The sequence below is a fragment of the Pseudorca crassidens genome, chromosome Y (genome assembly GCF_039906515.1).
Source record: "Pseudorca crassidens isolate mPseCra1 chromosome Y, mPseCra1.hap1, whole genome shotgun sequence".
NCBI lineage: Eukaryota > Metazoa > Chordata > Mammalia > Artiodactyla > Delphinidae > Pseudorca > Pseudorca crassidens.
The window spans coordinates 16,055,901-16,079,358 of NC_090318.1; the positions used below are offsets into that span (position 1 = coordinate 16,055,901).

The 23,458-nt window shown below is 38.1% G+C and overlaps 1 protein-coding gene across 3 annotated transcripts in view; it reads left to right on the top strand.

Moving 5' to 3' along the window:
- The window catches only part of LOC137217855 (zinc finger X-chromosomal protein-like), a 55,251-nt gene that overhangs the window by 17,378 nt on the left and 14,415 nt on the right, over window positions 1-23,458 (top strand). For all 3 annotated transcript variants that reach the window (XM_067724843.1, XM_067724841.1, XM_067724842.1), the window contains 2 exons: window positions 17,255-17,343; window positions 21,823-22,392. In XM_067724843.1, coding sequence (XP_067580944.1) covers window positions 17,283-17,343; window positions 21,823-22,392 — 631 coding nt within the window. In that variant the 5' untranslated portion in view covers window positions 17,255-17,282. The remainder of the gene's footprint in view (window positions 1-17,254; window positions 17,344-21,822; window positions 22,393-23,458) is intronic.

Here is a 23,458-nt window from a genome sequence, read left to right on the forward strand (position 1 = left end):
AAGCTTGTTTCCATATCTGGGCTATTGCAAATAGTATAGCAGTCTCTGCCTTATCTGAAGTTTCACTTTCTAGGGGTTTTAGTTACCCTGGTCAACTGTGGTTGGAAAATATTAAATGGGAAATTCTGGAAATGAACAGCTCTTAACTTTTAGATTGCATGCCATTCTGAATAGCATGTTGAAGCCTCTTGCCATCTGGCTCTGTCTCAGCTGGGACATGAATTATCCCTTTGATCCATGTATCCTGCCCCTTAGTCATTTAGTAGTTTCCTTGGTTTTCAGATCTACTGTCATGGTTTCACAGTGCCTGTTCTCAGGTAACACTTGTTTTACCTAATAATGACCCCAAAGCACAAGAGTAGTGATGCTGGCAATTTGGAAATGCCAAAGACAAGCATGAAGTGCTTACTTAAGGGAAAAGGTAGCAATTTGGGAATGTGAAAAAGAAGCCATAAAATGCTTCAGGGGAGAAGGTGAAAGTTCTGGACATAATAAGGAAAGAAAAAAATTGCTTAGGTTGCTAAGATTTACATTAAGAATGAATATTCTATCCATGTATAAAATATCCTATCCAGGAAAAAAAAGTTCCTCGTGGTTTTACTGTCACACGTCAGACTGCAAAAGTTACAGCCACAATGCATGATAAATGCTTAAAAAGGTATTGAATTCGTACAATAAAATGTTCTGAGAGACCGCATTCACATAACTTTGTTTACAATACATTGTAATCATTCTGTTTTATTAATACTTAACTGTTGTTAATCTCTCACTGTGTCTGAAAGTTACACTTTATCATAGGTATGTACTTACAGGAAAAAATATAGAATGTATAGCTTTGGTACTGTCTACAATTTCAGGTATCCAGTGGGGGCTTGGAACCTGTCCTGGTGGCTAAGAGGGTAACTACTGTTTTTTAGTGAACATGGCACTGCAGATATCTTTTTGACATAGTGATTTTATTTCATTAGGATATATACCCAGAACTGGAATTGCTGGATCTTATGGTAGTTCAATTCTATTAAGTTTTTAAAGTTTATATTACATTGCAGTATAGTTGATTTACAGTGTTGTCTTAGTTTCAGGTGTACAGCAAAGTGATTCAGTTATACATATACATATATCTATTCTTTTCAGATTCTTTTCCCATTTAGGTTATTAAAGAATATTGAGTAGAGTTCTCTGTGCTATACAGTAGGTCTTGTTGATTATCTGTTTTATATATAGTAGTGTGTGTATGTTAATCCCAAGCTCCTAATTTATCCCTCACCCCACTTTTCCCCTTTTGTTATCATAAGTTTGTTTTCTAAGTCTGTGAGTCTGTTTCTCTTTTGTAAATAAGTTCATTTGTATCATTTTTTTTTAAGTTTCCTCCTATAAGTCAGCGCTCCCCAACCTTTTTGGTACCAGGGACCAGTTTCGTGGAAGACAGTTTTTCCACAGATGGTGGGAGGTGGGGGGTGGTTTCGGGATGATTCAACCACATTACATTTATTGTGCACTTTATTTCTATTATTATTACATTGTAATATATAATGAAATAATTATACCACTCACCATAATGCAGAATCACTGGGAGCCCTGAGCTTGTTTTCATTTGCCACTCACTGATAGGGGTTTGATATGAGACTGAAAGCAATTGATTTATTATGTTCTCTGTGCAGTCAAACCTCTCTGCTAATGGTAAACTGTGTTTGCAGCGACTCCCTAGCACTAGCATCACTGCCTCAGCTCTACCTCAGATGATCAGGCATTAGAGTCTCATAAGGAGCATGCAGCCTAGATCCCTCGCATGTGCAGTTCACACTAGGGTTCACACTCCTATGATAATCTGATGCTGCCGCTGATCTGACAGGAGGTGGAGTTCAGGTGGTAATGTAAACAGTGGGGGGCGGCTGCAAATACAGATGGAGCTTTGCTCTCTCGCTCACCACTCACTCACCTCTGTGGACTGGTAATGGTCTGTTTCCCGGGGATTGGGGATCCCTGATATAAGTGGTTTCATACGATATTTGTCTTTCTCTGACTTGCTTCACTTAGTATGATGATTTCTAGGTCCATGCATGTTGCTGCAGATGGCATTATTTCATTCATTTTCATGGCCGAGTAATACTCCATTGTACATGTGTGTACCACATCTTTATCCATTTCTCTGTTGATGGACATCGAGGTTGCTTCCCTGTCTTGGTTATTGTAAATAGTGATGTAGTGAACATTGGGGTGCATCTACCTTTTTGAATTACGGGTTTCTCCAAATATATGCCCAGAAGTGGAATTGCTGGGTCATATGGTAGCTCTGTTTTTAATTTTTTAATTAATCTCCATACAGTGGCTGTACCAATTTACATTCCCACCAACAGTGTAGGGGGGTTCCCTTTTCTCCACACACTCTCTAGCGATTTATTGTTGACTTTTTCATGATGGCCGTTCTCACTGGTGTGAGGGGATACCTCATTGTAGTTTTGATTTGCATTTTTCTAATAACTGGTGATGTTGAGTAAGTATCTTTTTATGTGCTTTATGGTCATCTGTGTGTCTTCTTGGGAGAAATGTCTATTTAGATTTTTCTGCCCATTTTTTGATTGGGTTGTTTGTTTTTTTGTTATTGAGCTCCATGAGTTGTTTGTATATTTTAGAGATTAATCCCTTGTAGATCACATCATTAATAAATATATTCTCCCATTTTGTGGGTTGTCTTTTGATTTTGTTTATGGTTTCCTTTGCTGTGCAAAGCTTTTAAGTTTAATTAGGTCCCAGTTGTTTATTTTTGTTATTATTTTCATTACTTTAGGAGGTGAAGCCAAAAAGATTGCTGCGATTTATGTCAGAGTGTTCTGCCTATATTTTCCTCTAAGTGTTTAGTAGTATGTAGTCTTACATTTAGGTCTTTAATCCATTTTGAGTTTATTTTTGTGTATGGTGTTAGGGAATGTTCGAGTTTCATTCTTTTATTTATTTTCTTTCATTTCTTTATTCATGCAGTTTTCCCAACACCACTTATAGAAGATACTTTTTTCTCCATTGTATATTCTTGACTCCTCTGTTGTAGATTAATTCACCGTAGGTGTATGGGTTTATTTCTGGGCTTTCTAGCCTGATCTGTTGATCTATATTTCTGTTTTTGTGCCAGTACCATATTGTTTTGATGACTGTAGCTCTGTAGTGTAGTCTCAAGTCAGGGAACCTGACTGTTTGGGTGTTTTGTGTTTCCATACAAATTTAAAGTTTTTTTGTTCTAGTTCTGTGAAAAAATGCCATTCTAATTTGATAGGAATTGCAGTGAATCTTTGATTGCCTTGGGTAGTATAGTCATTTAGACAATATTGATTCTTACGATCCAAGAACATGGTATATCTTTCCATCTGTTTGTGCCATCATTGATTTCTTTCATCAGTGTCATACAGTTTTTGGAGTACAGGTCTTTTGCCTCCTTAGATAGGTTTGTTCCTAGGTATTTTATTCTTTTTCATGTGATGGTAAGTGATATTGTTTCCCTCATTTCTTTCTGAACTTCTGTTGTTAATGTATAGAAAGGCAAGAAATTTTTTGCATATTAATTGTGTACCCTGAAAATTTACCAAAGTCATTGATGAGCTCTAGTAGCATCTTCAGGATTTTTATGTATAGTATCATGTCATCTGCAAATAGTGACAGTTTTACTACTACTTTTCCAGTTTGGATTTCTTTTTTTTTCTTCTCTGATTGCTGTGGCCAAGACTTCCAAAACTGTGTTGCATCACAGTGGTGAGTGTCGATATTCTTGTCTTGTTCCTGGTCTTAGGGGACCAGGAACAAGCTTTCTGCTTTTCAGTTGAGTATGATGTTAGCTGTGGCTTTGTCATATATTGTCTTTAGTACTTTGACGTATGTTCCTTCTGTGCCCACTTTCTGGAGAGTTTTTCTCATAAATGTTGAATTTTGTCAGAAGGTTTTTTCCCATATATGTTGAGATGATCATGTGGTTTTTATCCTTCAGTTTGTTAATGTGGTGTATCACGCTGATTGACTTGCAGATATTGAAAAATCCTTGCATACCTGGGATAAATCCACTTGCTCATGATGTATCTTCCTTTTAATGTATTGTTGGATTCAGTTTGCTAGTATTTTGTTGATGATTGTTGTGTCTGTGTTCATCAGTGATACTGGCCTGTATTTTTTCTTTTTTTCTTGGTATCTTTGTCTAGTTTTGGTATCAAGGTGTTCGTGGCCTCATCGAATGAGCTTGGGAGTGTTCCTTCCTCTGCAATTTATGGGAATTGTTTCAGAAGGATAGGTTTTAAGTCTTCTTTAAATATTTGATAGAATTCACCTGTGAAGCTATCTGGTCCTGGACTTTTCTCTGGACTTCTGTTTGTTGGTAGTTTTTTAATCACAATTTCAATTTCAGTACTTGTGATTGTTCTGCTCATATTTTCTATTTCTTCCTTGTTCAGTCTTGGGAGATTGTACCTTTCTGAGAATTTGTTCATTTCTTCTAGGTGGTCCATTTTATCAGCATAGTTGCTTATAGTAGTCTCTTATGAGTCTTTGTATTTCTGTGGTGTCCGTTGTACCTTCTTTTTCATTTCTAATTTTATTGATTTGTGCTCTCTTTATTTTCTTGAGAAATCTAGCTAATGGTTTATCAGTTTTATCTTTTCAAAGAACCAGCTTTTAATTTCATTCATCTTTTCTATTTTCTTCATCTCTTTTTCATTTATTTCTGCTCTGATGTTTATAATTTCTTTCCTTCTAGTAACTTTGGGTTTTGTTTGTATCTTTTTCTAGTTGCTTTAGGTGTAAGGTTCGGTTATTTATTGGAGATTTTTCTTGTTTCCTGAGATAGGATTGTATTGCTATAAAATTCCCTTTTAGAACTGCTTGTGCTTCGTCCCAATCTTCATGTGCTAGGTTTTTGATCTTCATGTTTTTGCTGTCATTTGTCTCTAGGTATCTTTTGATTTCCTTTTGACTTATTCAGTGATCCATTGGTTGTTTAGTAGTATATTGTTTAACCTCCACGTATTTGTGTTTTTTACAGTTTTTTTCTTGTAGTTGCTTTCTAATCTCATAATGTAGTGGTCAGAAAAGATGCTTGATATGATTTCAATTTTCTTAAATTTACCAAGGCTTACTTTGTGTGGCCCAGCATGTGCTCTATGCTGGAGAATGTTCCATGTGCGCTTGGGAAGAATGTATAGTCTCCTTTTGGATGGAATGTTCTGTAAACATCCATTAAATCCATCTGGTCTAGTATGCCATTTAAGGCCTGTGTTTCCTTATTGATTTTCTGTCTGGATGATCTGTCCATTGATGTAAGTGAGGTGTTAAAGTCCTGCACCATTACTGTGTTACTGTTGATTTCTTCTTTTTTTTTTTTTGCGGTACGCGAGCCTCTCACCTTTGCTGCCCCTCCCGTTGCGAAGCACAGACTCCGGACGCGCAGGCTTAGCGGCCATGGCTCACAGGCCCAGCCGCTCCGCGGCACGTGGGGTCTTCCCGGACCAGGGTATGAACCCGCGTCCCCTGTTATCGGCAGGTGGCCTCCCAACCACTGCGCCACCAGGGAAGCCCCGATTTCTTCTTTTTTGACAGCATTTATGTTATATACTGAGGTGCTCCTATTTGGGTGTATATGTATTTTCGGTTGTTATATCATTTTCTTGGGTTGATGGTTTTATCATTAGGTAATATCCTTCTTTTTCTCTTGTAACAGTATTTTAAAGTCTATTTTGTCTGATGTGAATATTGCTATTCTAGCTTTCTTTTGATTTCTATTCGTATGAAATACCTGATTCCATCCCTTCACTTTCAGTATGTGTCGCTAAATCTGAAGTGGGTTTCTCATAGACAGCATTTATAGCAGTCTTGTTTTTATATCCATTCAGCCAGTCTGTGTCTTTTGCTTGGAGCATTTAATCCACTTACGTTTAAGGTAATTATTGATATGTATGTTCTTATTGCTATTTTGTTAATGTTTTGGATTTGTTTATGTAGGTCTTTTTTTTCTGTTCCTCTTTTGTTCTTTTCTCTTGTGATTTGATTATTAACTTCAGTGTTGTGTTTGTATTCCTTTTTCTGTTTTGTATGTATTGTAGATTTTTGGTTTGTGGTTACCATGAGGTTTTGCTGTAGCAGTCTGTATGTACACAAATTTTTTTAAGTTGCTGGTCTCTTAATTTCAAATGTATTTCCTATATCTTGCATTTGTACTGTCCTCACAGTTGCTGGTTTTGGTATCATATTTGTGTGTGGATGATTTTCTACCTTTACTGTATGGTTTTCTTTACTGGTGAGCTTTCCCATTTGTAATTTTCTTATTTTTGTTTGTGGCCTTTTCTTTCCCACCTAGAGAAGTTCCTTTAGCATTTGTTGTGAAGCTGGTTTGGTGGTGCTGAAGTCTTATAGCTTTTGTGTGTAAAGCTTTTGATTTCTCTGGCGAATCTAAACTCTAGAGCCTTGCTGGGTTGAGTATCCTTTGTTGTAGGTTTTTTCCTTTCGTCACTTTAAATATATTGTGCCACTCTCATCTGGCTTGCAGAGTTTCTTCTGAAAAATCAGCTGTTGTTTTCCCTTATTGCTTTTAATATTTTCTCATTGTCTTTAATTTTTCTCAATTTGATTAATATGTGTCTCAGTGTATTCATCCTTGGGTTTAACCTGTATGGGACTCTGCACTTCCTGGACTTGGGTGACTGTTTTCTTTCCCATGTTAGGGAAGTTTTCAGCGATTAGCTCCTTAAATATTTTCTCAGGCCCTTTCTCTCTTCTCCTTCTGGGCCCCTGTAATGCGAATATTGGTGCATTTAACGTTGTCCCAGAGGTCTCTTAAACCACTCTCATTTTTTTTCATTCTTTTCTTATTTTGTTTTGCAGCAGTGATTTTCACAGTTTTGTCTTCCAGCTCATTTATCCATTCTTCTCCTCATTTATTCTGCTATTGATTTCTTTTAGTGTACTTTTTGTTTAACTTATTGTATTTTTTAAAAATTAATTTATTTTACTTATTTATTTGTGGCTGTGTTGGGTCTTTGTTGCTGTGCGTGGGCTTTCTCTAGTTGCGGCAAGCGGGGGCTACTCTTCGTTGTGGTGCACGCGCTTCTCATTGTGGTGGCTTCTCTTGTTGTGGAGCATGGGCTCTAGGGGCGCAGGCTTCAGTAGTTGTGGTACATGGGCTTAGTTGCTCTGTGGCATGTGGGGTGTTCCTGGACCAGGACTCGAACCCGTGTCCCCTGCATTAGCTGGAGGATTCTTAACCACTGCGCCACCAGGGAAGCCCCTATTGTATTGTTTATCTCTGTTCGTTTGTCTTCTATATATTGTAGCTGATTGTAAAGCATTTTTTGTATCTTGGTCTCTGCCTCCATTCTTTTTCTGAGATCTTGGATCATCTTTATCTCATTACTCTGAATGCTTTTTCAGGTAGCTTGCCTGTCTCTACTTCACTTAGGTATTTTTCTGGGGTTTAACCTTTTTCCTTCACCTGGAACATATTCCTCTGCTGTCTCATTTTATAACTTTCTGTGTTTGTGGTTTCTGTTCCTCAGGCTGCAGGATAGTAGTTTCTCTTGCTTCCGGTGTCTGCCCCCTGGTGGGTGAAGTTGGTCTAAGAGGCTTTTGCAGGCCTCCTGGTGGGGGTACTGGTGCCTGCACTCTAGTGTGTGGCATTGGATCTTGTCCCTCTGGTAGGCAGGGCCATGTCAAGGGGTGTGTTTAGAAGTGGCTGTGGACTCAGGAAGATTTTAGGCAGCTTGTCTGCTGATAGGTGGTGCTGTATTCCCACCCTGTTGGTTGTTTGGCGACCCAACACTGGAGCTACAGGCTATTGGGTGGGGCCAGGTCTTGTGTCAAAATGGCAGCCTTCAGGAGAGCTCACACCAATGAGTACTTTCTGGTACCTCCGCCACCAGTGTCCTTGTCCGCACAGTGTCCTCACCTCCCCAGGAGACTCTCAAAGATCAGCAGGTTAGTCTGACCCAGGCTCCTATGAAGTCACTGTCTTTTTCCTGGGTCCTGGTGCACATGAGACCTTGTGTACCTCCTCCGATAGTGGAGTTTCTGTTTCCCCCAGTCCTGTGGAGCTCCTGCAGTCAAGCCCCACTGGCCTTCAAAGCCAAATGCACTGGGGGTTCCTCCTTCCAATGCCAGACCCCTGGGCTGGGGAGCCTGACGTGGGGGTCATTACTCTCCTAAAGGAGAACCTCTGTGATATAATTAGTTTGGAGTTTGTGGGTTGCCCGCCTAGCGGGTATTGGATTTGATTTTATCATGAATGCACCCCTCCTCCCATGTCATTATGGCTTCTTCTTTATGTCTTTGGATGTAGATTTTTTTTTTGGTAGGTTCCAGCCTTTTTTATTGATGGTTGTTCAGCAGTTAGTCCTGGTTTTGGTGTTTTTGTGAGAGGGGGTGAGTTCAAGTCTTTCTACTTTGCCATCTTGTCTCCAACTTTCTGTTTTCTGAAAATATGGTTCCTTTCTTATCCATATAATTGACATAATGTGGTGCTCAAGCTCACACTCGCAGTAGAGTAGAGTAGTACACCAGTCCAGTAAGGTTACTCCTTGTTTATCAGTTGTAGGACATTCGATTTCAGGGTAAAATAGTAACTTTGGCTAAGTGAGGCCTCTTTGGTTTAATGTCAGAGTGTTAAAGGCTTCTCTCCCCTCCCCTTCTCCCAGATGGCTATGCGGAGCTCAGCTGCGGTGCACACCCTGTCTAGCCTGCAGACAGAGTCGCACATGCTATCTCCAGGCCTGGGTCTCTGTCCTTGGGCACCCTCTGGGCACATGCTGAGCTCACCGGGCATTTGGACCCCACTGGGGTCCCCATGGAGCTGTCCTGTTAATTTTTTGAGGAACCTCCATACTGATTTCCATAGTGGCCACAACGGTTTACATTCCCACCCACAGTGTGGAAGCATTCCCTTTTCTTCACGTCCTCACCAACACTTAATCATCTCTTTCAGACTAGCCATTTAACAGATACTAAGTGATGACTCTAACAGATTGCTTTTTGTGTCATATCCAAAAAATTGTTGCAAAGACCAGTGTCAAGGAGCTTTTGTTCTCTGTCTTTTCCTAGGAGTTTTATGGTTTCAGGTTGTAAGTCTTAGTCCATTTGAAGTTAATTTTTTTGAATGGTATATAAGATAGAAGTCTAGTTTCATAATTTGCGTGTGATTATCCAACTTTCTCAACACTGTTGAAAAGACCATTCTTTCCCTATTGACTGTTTTGAACTTCCTTATAAGTTATTGAGTGTATTTACATAGGTTTATTTCTGGACTCCTGATTCTTTTGTGATTTCACACGAATTTTAGGATTGTTTTTTCCATTGCTGTGAAAAATAATATTGGAATTTTAATGCATTGAAACTATGGATAGCTTTGCGAAGTGTTGACATTTTACAATAATTTTTCTTACCTGTGAACACAGCATATCGTTCCATTTATTTGTGTCTTCAATTTCAATTGAAGACAATTTCAATTGTACTTCATCCAACTCCTGAAACTTTACTGAATTTGTGTTTTGATGGAGTCTTTAGGATATTCTGTATATTAAATGTGTCATCTGCAGGTAGAGGCAGCTTTACTTTTTGCCTTTCTAGTTCCATTGCCTTTTCTTTTTCCCTGCCTGATTGGTCTAGATAGGACTTGCAGTACTGTGTTAATGGGAGTGGTGATTGTGAGCACTCTTGTGTCTGATCATAGAGGAGATGCTTACATTAGTTGTGGACTTATTACATAGGATTTTTATTCTTCATTTTGTTAATGTGGTAATCCTTCTAATGTGCTGTCGAATTCAGTTTAGTACAATTTTATTGTGAAGTTTTGCGTTTATATTCATCAGGGATAGTAGTTTTCCTTTCTTGGACTGTCCTTGTATTGCTTTAATATCATAAAATGAGCTTGGTATTGTTTCCTTTTCTTCAGCTTCTTGAAGTGTTTGAAAGGAATTGGCTTAGTGTTAATCCTTCTTTAAATGTTACCAAAACCATCTGGTCCTTGGCTTTTCTGTGTTGGGAAGTTTTATTTACTGATTCAGTCTCCTTCCTTATTATTGGTCTGTTAGATTGTATATTTTTTTCCTGATTCAGTCTTGTTAGGAAATATGTTTCTAGGACTATATCCATTTTTTGTAGGTTATCCAGTTTGTTGGCATGTGGTTGTTCTTAAAGATTGTATTTCTCTAGTGTCAGTGGTAATGTCTCCTTTCATTTCAGATATTATTTATTTGACTTTTTGTTTTTTAGTCTAGCTAAAGGTTTGTCAGTTTTGTTTACCTCATTAAAAAAACAGCTCTTAGGGGCTTCCCTGGTGGTGCAGTGGTTGAGAATCCACCTGTCGATGCAGGGGACATGGGTTCGTACCCTGGTCCGGGAAGATCCCACACACCGCAGAGCGGCTGGGCCCGTGAGCCATGGCTGCTGAGCCTGCGCATCCGGAGCCTGTGCTCCGCAACAGGAGAGGCCACAACAGTGAGAGGCCTGTGTATCGAAAAAAAAAACAAACAAAAAACAGCTCTTCAGTTTGTTTATCATTTCTGTTGTTTTCTGGTGTCTATTTCATTTATTTCTGCTCTGTTCTTTGTTTCTTTCTGCCAACTTTGGGCTTAGTTTGTTCTTTTTATAGTTCCTTGAGGGGTAATGGTAAGTTGTTTATTTGAGATCTTTTTTCTTCATGTAGGTGTTTATCGTCATTTTGCCACATCTAAGTTTTGGTACGTTTTGCATTTTGTTTCCATTTTTGCTTCAGAATATTTTTAAAATTTTTGTATGATTTCTTCTTTGACAAATTAATTCAGAGTTTTTTGTTCAGTTAGTTTCCAGCTTTGTTCCTGGTACTGATTTCTCATTTCATACCATTGTTGCAGGAAAAGATACTTGATAATTTCATTCTTCTTAAGTTTAAGACTTATGACCTATATAATAATCTATCTTGAAGGGTATTCTGAGTGCACGCGCGAAGAATGGGTATTCTGTTGCTGTTGGATGAAATGTTCTATATATGTCTTTTAGGTCCATTTGGTCTAATGTATAGTTCAATTCTAATGTTTCCTTTTAGATTTTCTGTTTGGATGATCTGTCTGTTAAAAGTTGCTCTGTTGAAGCCTCCTCCTATTGTTGTAATATTATTTCTCCCTTCAGATTCGCCATTATTTGGTTAATATGCTGAAGTGGGCCAGTGTAGGGTCCAGTGTTGGTTGCATACATATTTTTGATTTGATATATCTTTTGATGAATTGATCCTTTATCTGTATATAACCTTCTGTACCATTTTTGATGTACAGTTGATTTTGTGTGATATTTGTAGCTACCGCTGCTCTCTTTTCATTGCCACTTGAAAGGATTATCTTTATCCATGCCTTCATTTTGAGCCTGTGTTTGTCCTTACTGCTGCAGTGAGTGTCCTTTAGGCAACATATAGTTGGTAGTTGAGTCTTGTCTCTTTTTTTTTCAAATCCATCTAGCCACACTCTGTCTTTTGATTAGAAAATTCTGTCCATTTATGTTTAGGATGGTTAATGATACTTAGAGATGTACTAATTCTCTCTTACTGTTTCTTGAATGACTAGAAACAGACATGAATTCCTTTTTTCCTTCCTTCTTCTCTTGCTGCTTTCCTTTGGGAACTGACTAGTTTTCATAGTGGTAAGCTTTGCTTTTCTTCTTTTATCTTTTGTGTATCTACTGTAGGTTTTTGCTGTGGTTTCCATAAATTATCTTATGCACATAATGATCAGTTTTAAGCTGATAACAACTTAAAATGTTGATTGAATACAAAAACCCTATCCAAACCCTTCACACTTTGTTTCTGTTGACAGAATTTGCCTTTCTCATATTACATATCTAGCAACAAATTGTAGCGAACATTGTTTCTAATACTTTTTGTCTTTTAATTTATAGAACAATTTATTATTGTCCTGTATGTCCTTCAGAAATGAAGGAAAGGGGCTTCCCTGGTGGCACAGTGGTTGAGCATCTGCCTGCCAGTTCAGGGGACACTGGTTCGAGCCCTGATCCAGGAAGATCCCACATGCCGTGGAGCATCTAAGCCTGCGTGCCACGACTACTGAGCCTGTGCTCCATAGCCTGCGAGCTACAACTATTGAGCCCGCATGCTGCAACTACTGAAGCCCTTGTGCCTAGAGTCCCTGCTGCACAATGAGAAGCCCGTGCACCGCAACAAAGAGTAACCCTTGCTCACCTCAACTAGAGAAAGCCTGCGTGCAGCAACAAAGACCCAACACGACCAGAAATAAATAAATTTATTTAAAAAAATAAACTGTCTAAAATCAAAAAGAAATAGAGAATTTTAAAAGCAGCAAGAGGAAAACGTTCTTTCATAAGGGAACCACCATCATGATATAGGTGGATTTCCTATGGGGGAAAATGCTACCTATTTGGCATGTGGGATCTTCCCAGACAAGGGAGTGCACCTGTGTCCGCTGCATTGGCAGGTGGATTCTTAACCCACTTTGCCAGTTAAGAAGTCCCTAGACAGTTTAATTACGTGTCTTAGAGAAGATCCTTTTAGGTTGAAATTCAGGGGATATATCCAAGTCCTCTACAGTTTGGGGAAGACATTCTTTCCTTAAAGCCATTGTTTCCCCTTGTCTCTGTTGTCATTTTCTGGGATGTCAGTAATATGTAGGTTGTTTTCTTTAATGGTATCCCACAGTTAAGGTATGCTCTCTTTCCTTTTCCATTCTTTTTTCTTTTTTTTAACCTCTGATTGGTTTATATTAAAGGACTTGTCATAAGATTTTTTTCTTCTGCTTTATCCAGTTTTTTGTTGATGCTCTCTATTTCACTTTTTTCCCATTTCATTTCACTGTATTCTTTTAGAATTTCTGTTTGGTTCTGTTTTATGATCTCTGTCTTGCTTTTTTATTTTAATTTTTTTTAATTTATTTTTTATTTTTATTTTATTTTTTTCTGTCTTGCTTTTGAACTTCTTATTTTGTTGATGTATTGCTCTCATTGTTTTCTTGAATTGTTTCTCTGGGTTTTCTTCTAGTTTTCTGAGCTTTCATAAAATAACTTTTGAATTCTTTATGGCACATTGCCCTAAAGATCTCCATGTCTTTGGAGTTGGTTACTTGAAAGTTACTGTGTTCCATTGGTGGTATTGCGTGTCCTTCGTTTTTCAAATTCCTTGAAGTCTTGTGTCATTTTCTTTGCATTAGAAGAAGCAGTCACTTTTCCAGTCTTAACTGTCCTCAGCAAAGAAATACCTTCTTTCATCCCTATGAGGGATTCTGAGGCTTTCTAATACCTTTTCTATGGACATGCCTGTTCCATCCTTTTTGCTCCCTCTTTTGAGGGAATCCTTAGATTGTATGCCTTATTCCTATTCTGCAAAGCCAGCATGGGTGCTGAGAGCCTCAGGTTTCCTTTATCCAGGGCTGTGCTGAATATCCTAATTGGTATGGTTTCTCGCAATCCCATTGAGTCAGACCTGCTCTTGGTACTGTTGACAAGACACAACAGAGAGCCAGCCATACGATGGGAGTGTGTATGGGTAAGGCAGGTATGGGGGTGGAACAAGCAGGGGGTCCCCAGCAGTTCAATGGGTGGGTTTTCTGATAGAGTTGTGAAGCAGGAGGATCATGTTCCTTTGACGCCCCGCAAGAACCCTGGCTACTGTTCTCATAGCTGTTCTCCAGCCCCTAGTCCTGTAGCCACACCTCAGTATTCTGGATGTGGCAAACAAAGTGGATCTCTTTGACAATATTCTGCACCACTGAGGTAGCTGGGTCCTCATTCACAGGCCAAGAAGGACTCTCTTGGCACTGAGCTGTGCTGCCTTGGGGGATGTGAGTAATGTGAAACCATTCTTACTGGCTCCAGTGCATCCAGTTTCAGATTTTTTGCTGAAGGGAGTTCTGGAATTTCTCCACTGACTCTTGAACTTCCACAAAAGCTCACTTATCCATGGATGATTGTCTCAGTCAGTGTTCTTTGGAGTGAAGACAGTAGAAAACTTTTATTGCACCATAATGAATACAAGTTCAACTTCTTCTTTTTTTTTTTTTTTTTGCGGTACGTGGGCCTCCCACCGCTGTGGCCTCTCCAATTGCGGAGCACAGGTTCCGGACGCGCAGGCCCAGTGGCCATGGCTCACGGGCCCAGCCACTCTGCGGCATGCGGGATTCTCCAGGACCGGGGCACGAGCCCGCGTCCCCTGCACCAGCAGGCAGACTCTCAACCACTGCGTCACCAGGGAAGCCCTAAGTTCAACTTTTATTAGAGATAATGAGATTGATTTCTGTAGGGAAACTTTAAGATACCTTAAATAAGATATCATTTTATTTTTTATTATTATGCTCGTAAGATATTTTCTCATTTATCCTTTTATAGTCACATATTGAAAAAAGGAAAAGAAGTACAAGCTAGAAAGTTTCGGGAAGAGGAAGCAGTGACAACTTATTTAGAGGAACTATCTTTTCCATTTTTTTATGGTTGAAAAAATATTACTGTACCTATCATAGCCTTTTTATTTGAAGCATTTTGAATAAATGTCATAAAATACATTATATTTTGAAAATAAATTGGATGTCTTAGGGGTGGCATGTTGGAAATTAATTTTTTTATAGTATAAATTACAACTGAGTAATTCTTACTTGCATAGTTCCTTAGAGACTGTGTCAATATCAAACATTAATAAGAGATATAGGGACTTCCCTGGTGGGGCAGTGGTTAAGAATCCGCCCGCCAATGCAGGGGACACGGGTTCAAGCCCTGGTTGGGGAAGATCTCACATGCTGTGGAGCAACCAAGCCTGTGCACCACAACTACTGAGCCTGTGCTCTAGAGCCCGTGAGCCACAACTGCTGAACCCACATGCTGCAGCTACTGAAGGCCGTGCACCTAGAGCCTGTGCTCCACAACAGGAGAAGCCTGTGCACTGCAATGAAGGGTACCCCCTGCTCACTGCAACTAGAGAAAGCCTGCATGCAACAATGAAGACTCAGTGCAGCCAAAGATTAAATAAATAGATTAAAAAAAGAGATATAAATAACCATGACATATGCTTAAAAAAAAAGAAGAAGAAAGGGATAATCGTGCTCTGGAAATTCAGCAGCAGAGGAAATAGTTGTTTTTAGCATTTTCTTCCTGAGGAAGGACATGTAGGGGATAAATTAGTGCAGGAATAACACGTAAAGGTCATTTACATAGAAGAAATCTGAAACCAAGGATAGAGTTTGGGTCTTATGGAGACTTTGGATATTTTTGTTTGGCTGATGAGAGAGACAGAAACAGAGATTGGGGTAGTGGTAGAAAGGAGGGGAAGATGAAGAAAAATTACGAGAATAATGGAAAGGTTGTCAGAACCAGATCTTAGAGGCTTGTAAGCCTAGGAGATCAGATTTTATTTGGAGAATCAGTAGGGAGTCATTAACATGTTTTGAATTGAGGTCTTACATCATTTAAAGTATGCTTTAGAAAAGGAAGAAGTTTACACTCACATGTATAAGAGAAGGAGAGAGGCATACCGTTCATGAAGGACCACGTAGGGTAAGAAAGCAGAGGAGAAGAGGAGATGCCATAGTCCAGAGCGTTTATTGGGATTCTATAGGGAAGGAATGGGCAAGGAAGAATAGGTATACTAAGTTTAGGATTGGATAGTTTGAACAATGTTAGTGGCCTCTGGGCTATAGGAACTGTCCCTAGTTGTTTGGAATGTGGCCCTGGGTTATTTTAGAGTAAGGAGAATCTTGGCTTAGTAAATTTGGTGGTTAGGGGTGTGGGCTCTGATTGGTTGGTTTTTATATCAAAGGTGCACTCACAGGGAGACTATTGCTGTCAGTAAGCAGTCCCTCCAGGATCAAGGTCACAAAAGAGAGAGAAATATAGTTGGTGCACTACATTACTTGCAGTCTTAATAGTAACAATTTATATGTTGTCAGCAAAAATGATAGAGATTAAAGAAGCTGTATGTGATAGCACTGTTGAAGGTGAGTTAGAAAGTGAGAAAGTGGCGATAGGAAAACCAATTAGGAAGTTTCTGTGGTACTTGCAACATAAGTAAATCATGGCCCCTAATAAACCTCCCCTTTCTACTCCCTCTATCTCCTCACTTGCTTTTTAGGCATGTGCTAGGTTCTTCATATTTTTGTTTTTTAATTTTTCTTTTTTTTTTAAACTGGCTATTTTTTCTACCCTAGGCCATATTTTGTCGATGACCTACCTTCAGGTTTCATGTTTTTATGTTATTGTTTCAGTCACCAGGAGAGAGAGAGAGAAACTCTTGCTTGTGGTTTCAGACATCCTATAGATGGGACTTTGATTTTATTGTGTAAAGATGAATTTATTTTTTAACCTTTCAGCTGGTACCAAGTTATTCGTGGCCTGGAGAATATACATATACTTTGAGAATTATTTCTGCAACTAGATGGTCAATTAAGGGAGGTCACTGTAAGTTATATAGAAATCTTAAGAAGGTTTACCATTGTAATGAATTTTGAATTTTTACCATTTTTGTAATTTATTGGTAGGAGATTGTAGACTATATTAAATTTAAAGATGTAATAAAAATCTTTTAGGAATTCCCTCAGTATTCCACAAAATGTGTTAAAGTTGAACCTTAAAGAGTCATGGCTGTTTATGGAAAGGAGGCTGGAGGGAGTTTTCTGGGGTACAAAAAGTGTTTTATATCTTACTCTGAGTAATGCTAATACAAATTTACACAAATATAAATTTATTAAGCTAAACACTTAAGATTTATGCACTTTAATAAAAGAAACTAGTGAAATATAGCAGGAAAAAAAACAGAGAACAAACTAGTGGTTACCAGAGGGGAGAGGGAAGGAGCAAAATAAGGTAGGGAATCAAGAGGTTAAAAAGTAGTATGTATAACATAAATAAGTTACAAGGATATATTGTACTACACAGGAAACATGGCCAGTGTTTTATAATAACTAGAAATAGAATAACCTTCAAAAATTGTGAATCACTGAAACTTATATAACAATTGTACATCAACTGTACCTCAGTTTAAAAAAAGAAAAAAGTTTCTGCACTTTATGTAGAGTACAATGTAACTAAAACAAAGAGAAAAACCCCAAAACACTGTCAACATGCTTGAGTTAACTTCTCGTACGATACAGCTACCCAAATATAATTGGTAATCATTATGTTCACTTTATTTTACCTTGATAGGTTTTGATAAATCAAGAAATGTGACCATTTCAGAAGTGTAAATATCATGATGACGTTTTAAGTATGTGATACGAAAAAGTTAACGTTTGATATACTTTATTTCCCGGTTTAGGAGCTGTGACTAATGAGAATCAAAGGCCATGGATGAAGATGAACTTGAATTACAGCCACAAGAGCCAAACTCATTTTTTGATGGAATAGGTATATCTATTTCTTGGGTTGTTCCACTTTCCATCTGACAAATTTGGAGTTACCAAGAGGATGTATTGCTAGATCTGTATTGATTTATCCTTAGGTATCTTGTTTTCCTCTCAAAATCTCGTTGCCAACTCAGTCTGTCAGTAATACCATCAGTATCAAAGTCTTGTTATCTTTATTCTAAATTTTCTCAGTTTACTAAGTCCTATTAGTTCTGACTTTGAAAGTGTTTCTTGTTTATTTCTGCTGTTACTGGTTTTCTTTTGTTGCTGTAATGCATTTCCACAAATTGAGGGACCTAAAATACATCAGTTTGTTACCTCACAGATTTGTACGTCAGAAGTTCAGCTACAGTGTGGCTAAACTTGGTCCTTGTGTAGAGTTTCACAGAGTGTTGGCAGGGCTTCATTCTTTTCTGGAGCTAGCAATCCAAACTAGTATTCATTCTGATGGTATAAAGTTTTAAAGAATTTTGTGAATCTCCTTTCTGTGTCATTGGCATTTACCTTATTAGAAAAGAAATCCATCTACATATCCTTCCAAGATAATCCCACTTCTTTTTGACTTCTGCTGAGATGGTTGCAGGACAACGCCCTAAGCTCTTTAGATGCATCCTACTTTGATTAAGGAATCTGTGAGGCACACTGTTTACAGCCTTAGAAAGACATTGTATGACTGAATTCTCAGACCTTTTGCTTTGTCTGAGATTATAGAAGAGTTGTAGTCAGAAACTACTTTTCCTCTAAAAGGTTCTTTCCTGACAGCAAATCACCCCAATTTTAACTCCTTTTTTCTTTGTCATCTGTTGATGCTGAGAATTTCCCCAGTTGTTAAGTCCTGCTACATTTTATTTATTGGTTCTTCCACAATTTATCTTCTTTTCTTGAATTTACCATAAGCGGCAAGAACAAACCAGGTCACATCATCAACACTCTGCTGAAATCTCCTGAGCTAAATATCTGAGTTAACTGTTACAAGTTACGTTTTCCATATAACCTCAGGATACAATTTTGCTAAGCTACTTGTCGCAATGTAACAGGTTTTTCCTTCCTTCAGTTTTGAGTAACATGTTTCTCACTATCTTTTGAGCTTTTACTAGCAATGTCCTTAAAGTCTAGATTTGTATTAACTGTCTGTACATGGTGACTTAGGTATTCTGTAAATTCTTTTAAAATTTTTCTGCTTTGGTTGTTTCTTCCTTCTGAGTTCTCACTAGCATGAGTTGTTAACATCCATATTTCCATTACTGGACTATTCAAGGGAGTATCAAAACCATTACACATTTGTAGGTATTTGTACAGCAGCACTCCACTCTCTGGTACCAAAAATCTGTATTCATTTCTATTACTATTGCTCTGCCAAACATTAAACAAATGTAGCTGTATAACATAGTAAAATTCTTCATCTCATGGTTTCCATACATCAGAAGTCTATCACCACATAGCTATGCTATTTGGTTTGGACTTCATGCGGCTGAAATCAAGGTGTCAGCAGGGTGTTTGTTCCTTTCTGGAGCTTCTGGGGTGAAACTGATTCCAAGCTAATTCAGGTGGTTGGCTAAATTCACTTCCTTAACAGTTGTAGGGCTTAGGTGCCCATTTCCTTGCTGGCTGGCCTTTGCTCCTCACAGCTAGTGTTCCTTCACTTGCTTTTCATGTGCTCCCCATCCTGCCCCACCCAAAGCAATTGGGCATTGAATCTCTCTCATACTTAACGTTCTGCTTCAACTCTCTAATGCCAGCCTAAGAAATTTCTCTGCTTTAAGGGTTTATGTTTATCTAGTAAAATTACCCTATTTAAGGTTCATAACTTTAATTATATCTGAAAAGTATTTATGGCATTAGCCATAATGTGATGTATTCACAATTTCAGCCATTGTGGCATGGACATTTTGCAAAGAGGGTAGGGTGGACTAAATGGGCTGGGGTGGCTGTATACCACACTGCTCTTCATGCCGGTTCTCCCACTTAGCCCAGGCACTATTATCTCATTCTTAACTTATATTAAATTATTTACCTTGAAGTTAGTTTCTTTTTTTCACTACCTGTACCAGTAGAGTACTCATTCTAAAATAACACATGGATGATGTCATTTCTCTGTTCTTCGATGTCCAGGAGATAAAGTATAAACTTGAAATTCTCTGTTTTGATAGTGTCCTACTTATACAGCCCTGTTTCTCAAAAGGCTTTCTGAAAGGAGCCTTCTGCATCAGGCAGATGGAATCTTGCTTCATTCCTCCAACTGCTCAAGGAAAATTATATTCATGAAGTTTTAACAGTGGGAAAAAAAGTATTGACATTTACAGATGGTTCTAAGTACATAATATTGTAAAGTGATTTACACAGCTATTCTTATAAGTTAAAATTTTAAGAATTTTACTCATTGAATTTTATATGATCATATTGCCATATATTAAAGCAACAGTAATTAATTTTACTAAGAAACATGAGGATTTTTAACATGCTTTCTAAATCCTGTGTGTGTGTGTGTGTGTGTGTGTGTGTGTGTGTGTGTTTCTTAAACAATTTGGGATAGTCTTGACTCGTGGTAATTTCTATTTGATAATGGTAAATACATCTTTGGACACTTGAACATATTGAAGTATAATTAATGTTCTTGAAAGAGAGACTGTAAGTTCCTTGGAGAAAAACACATAGGATTTACTAGCTTAAAGCCACAAGCCACAAGCAAGCCTGGGCATGGGTCAAGGGGTAGAATGAAGGGCTTTTTCATTTTAGCTCTATTTATTTAGACTATGTTGTTTGTCTGTCTATGAACAAGTCACTTAATTTACCAGGTCCTCCATTTTTACATGTCCTAATAATAATGAAACCTCTCATTACAGTTTTTCAGAACACTTCCCTTACATTGCCATTTGATCATTACAACACTCCTGTGAGGTATGCACGACAGATATTACTGTCCTCATTTTACTGATGAGGCAACCAAAATTCAGAGGTTAAATGACTTGCCCAAGGTTACAAAATGAATGTGTCTAAACTGTGCTCTGTGATTTAGACCTTTTAATCAGTGCTGTTGCCACTAAGTGCTTTCACAGGTATGTTTTTAAGATGCAGCTTAAAGTCATCTATTGCTTGATGTGAATTATTAGAGACATTGAAGACAAATTATTACTAAGCTTTATGTTGGAGTTTTATAGAAATTAAAGAAGACATTTTCTTGTTATTTTTTCTATGTGTAATGAAAGTGGGTATTAACTGGTTTAAAGACTCCCTGCAGCTTTTATTATTCCTTGGCCCTCGTTGATCATTTTTGTTTGTTGAAGAATCTGTTTGTTTCTCGGAGGGCCTGCTTATTGACACATAGGCATTGGGTTAGGCATCTGCTTAAATTCAGTTTCTCTGAGTCATGACCAGGGACACTAATCAGCCAAGTAGCATTGTAGTTAAGACTTCCATGATTGCTTTTTACTGGACCAAGAGCCAAGATACCAGATTTGTTTTCTTTTATTTTATCTTATGTTTTTGGTAAGGATATTTTACTTCTTTTCCCATTCATGGCATTCATTCAGTACATGTGCTGTGCAAGCAACTGTGTGTGATCTTGGTGAAGTCATTTAATCTCAGGGGGCTCCAGTTGATTCACCCCTCCACCTTAACTACAGAATGGAGTGAGTAGGGTTTCTTATATTCTGAGGAAACTGCCTTGGAGATGGAGTGTACGGGCTTGGGAAGAGGCTAGATGGAGGCAAGATACCCTGGTGAACTCGGTCAGGCTGCACAGCAACTAACCTCAACCTCCACTGCTCCAGTGCAGCTGTACTTTATTTCATCTTCTCTATCCACAGAGATTCTTAACAAGTTGTCTTTCTTTCTCCTTAACTGTGTAGCATTCTATCTCACTTTTCACTGATGCCCAGCTCCTTTTATATGCCAAATTCAGAGGATAAATTTAGAGGATAATTTCTAAATTTCCAGTCATTAAAGAATAATGGTGGAATATTATACCAGAATAGGGTGAGACAATGAAATTTTTTAAAGGAAGGGAAGAAAAGAAATATATATGAATGATTAAAAGTAGAAAACTGTGTTGAATGAGTTGGGGGGGAAAAGAAAAGAAATGGAACAGACAGGAGGGAAAATGGTTCATTAGTTTTCTGAACTTGTGTTACTTAATTTCATAATTATGGCTTAAAATTTTATTTTGGTTGCCTGGTAACTTTAATGTTTGTTTGTTTTAATGAATATTTTTCTTTTGTGACTGCCCTGCATTTTTTGTTTTTCTAGTATTTCTTTACATGTTAATCGGTTAGCGTTGAATAAAACCGTGCTTGTGTTAAAATCTTTTGTTTCTTATATGAATCAGATAGATTCCCTCTTTATTCCTTAAAGCTATTTTAATGTTTGAGAAAGCCAAGGATATAGTCTGTTCTCCTGGTGGTAATTAAAGAACATTTACATCATTTAAGATAGCCATTCATGCCTACCTGAAATTTGTCGTTTTAATTTTTGTTTTTTTAAGGAACTGATGCTACACACATGGATGGTGATCAAATTGTTGTGGAAGTTCAAGAAACGGTTTTTGTTTCAGATGTTGTGGATTCAGATATAACTGTACATAACTTTGTTCCTGATGACCCAGACTCAGTTGTAATCCAAGATGTTATTGAGGATGTTGTTATTGAGGATGTTCAGTGCTCAGATATCTTAGAAGAAGCAGATGTGTCTGAAAATGTCATCATTCCAGAGCAAGTGCTTATTACCTCAGATGTAACCGAAGAAGTTTCTTTAGCACATTGCACAGTCCCAGATGATGTTTTAGCTTCTGATATTACTTCAGCCTCAATGTCTATGCCAGAACACGTCTTGACAAGTGAATCCATACATGTGTCTGACATTGGACACGTTGAACACGTTCATGATAGTGTAGTTGAAGCAGAAATCATCACTGATCCTCTGACAACTGATGTAGTTTCAGAAGAAGTATTGGTAGCAGATTGTGCCTCTGAAGCAGTCATAGATGCCAACGGGATCCCTGTGGACCAGCAAGATGATGACAAAGGCAACTGTGAGGACTACCTAATGATTTCCTGTAAGTGTTGGGGTACAGTGATTGTCCAAGGTGTTTTTGAAGGCTGTCTTTCCTAACTTATATTAGGGTGATGTTTTCTTTTTTTTTTTTTTTATGGTACGCGGGTCTCTCAGTGTTGCGGCCCCTCCCGCTGCGGAGCACAGGCTCCGGACGCGCAGGCCCAGCGGCCATGGCTCACGAGCCTAGCTGCTCCGCGGCATGTGGGATCCTCCCGGACCGGGGCGCGAGCCCGTGTCCCCTGCATCGGCAGGCGTACTTTCAACCACTGCGCCACCAGGGAAGCCCAGGGTGATGTTTTCTTGACTTAAATTTATATAATGTTAAGATAAATCTCATAAGCCTATTTGCAATATTGTTTTAGTGTGGTTCCTATAAGATAAGCTGTAATTAAGGAAAGTGAAATGATACAAAAGTAAAGAGTTATTTATTTCTACATAAGGTTGTAATAGAAAGATAAAGGCTGCAAAGAATAGGACTGAACTATATGAAATCGTGAAGGATGTAATTAGGCTGTTACTTCCCTTATTAGAATTACCACCAAAACTTGAAAGGGTTTCAGTTTGGAAAAAAATCTTCTCTCTTTATAATGCACTCACTTTTGCACTTACTTTTTCCCACACCAATGTCTCTTTTCCCTTTGGAGTAATAATTGTATTTTTAAAAATAAATTCACTTTTGCATTTGGAATTATATTAGTATAACACCTTGAAATAAAGTAGTCATGTACAAGAGCGTAAACAACTAATTTATGTAGATTTTAGATTGATTAGAAATTTAATATCATTGTTTTACATTCTGCTCACTACTCCTTATGGAATGCTGGCTTTCTTCATTGAGCGTACTTTTTTTAATCACCCAGGACATAATTAGACATAGTTTTGCTTATAGCACATATCATAGTCATAATAATTGTTAGTAGAATGCCTCGATAGGTGTCTGATCTTTCTGACTCCAGCTTTTAAATATATTCCTTACATTAATGGGGTTTCACTTTGTTGGCTAGTTCCATTATCTAGCTGTTGATTTAAACAACTTGGTTATCTTAAATTAGCAGCTCATAGAGATA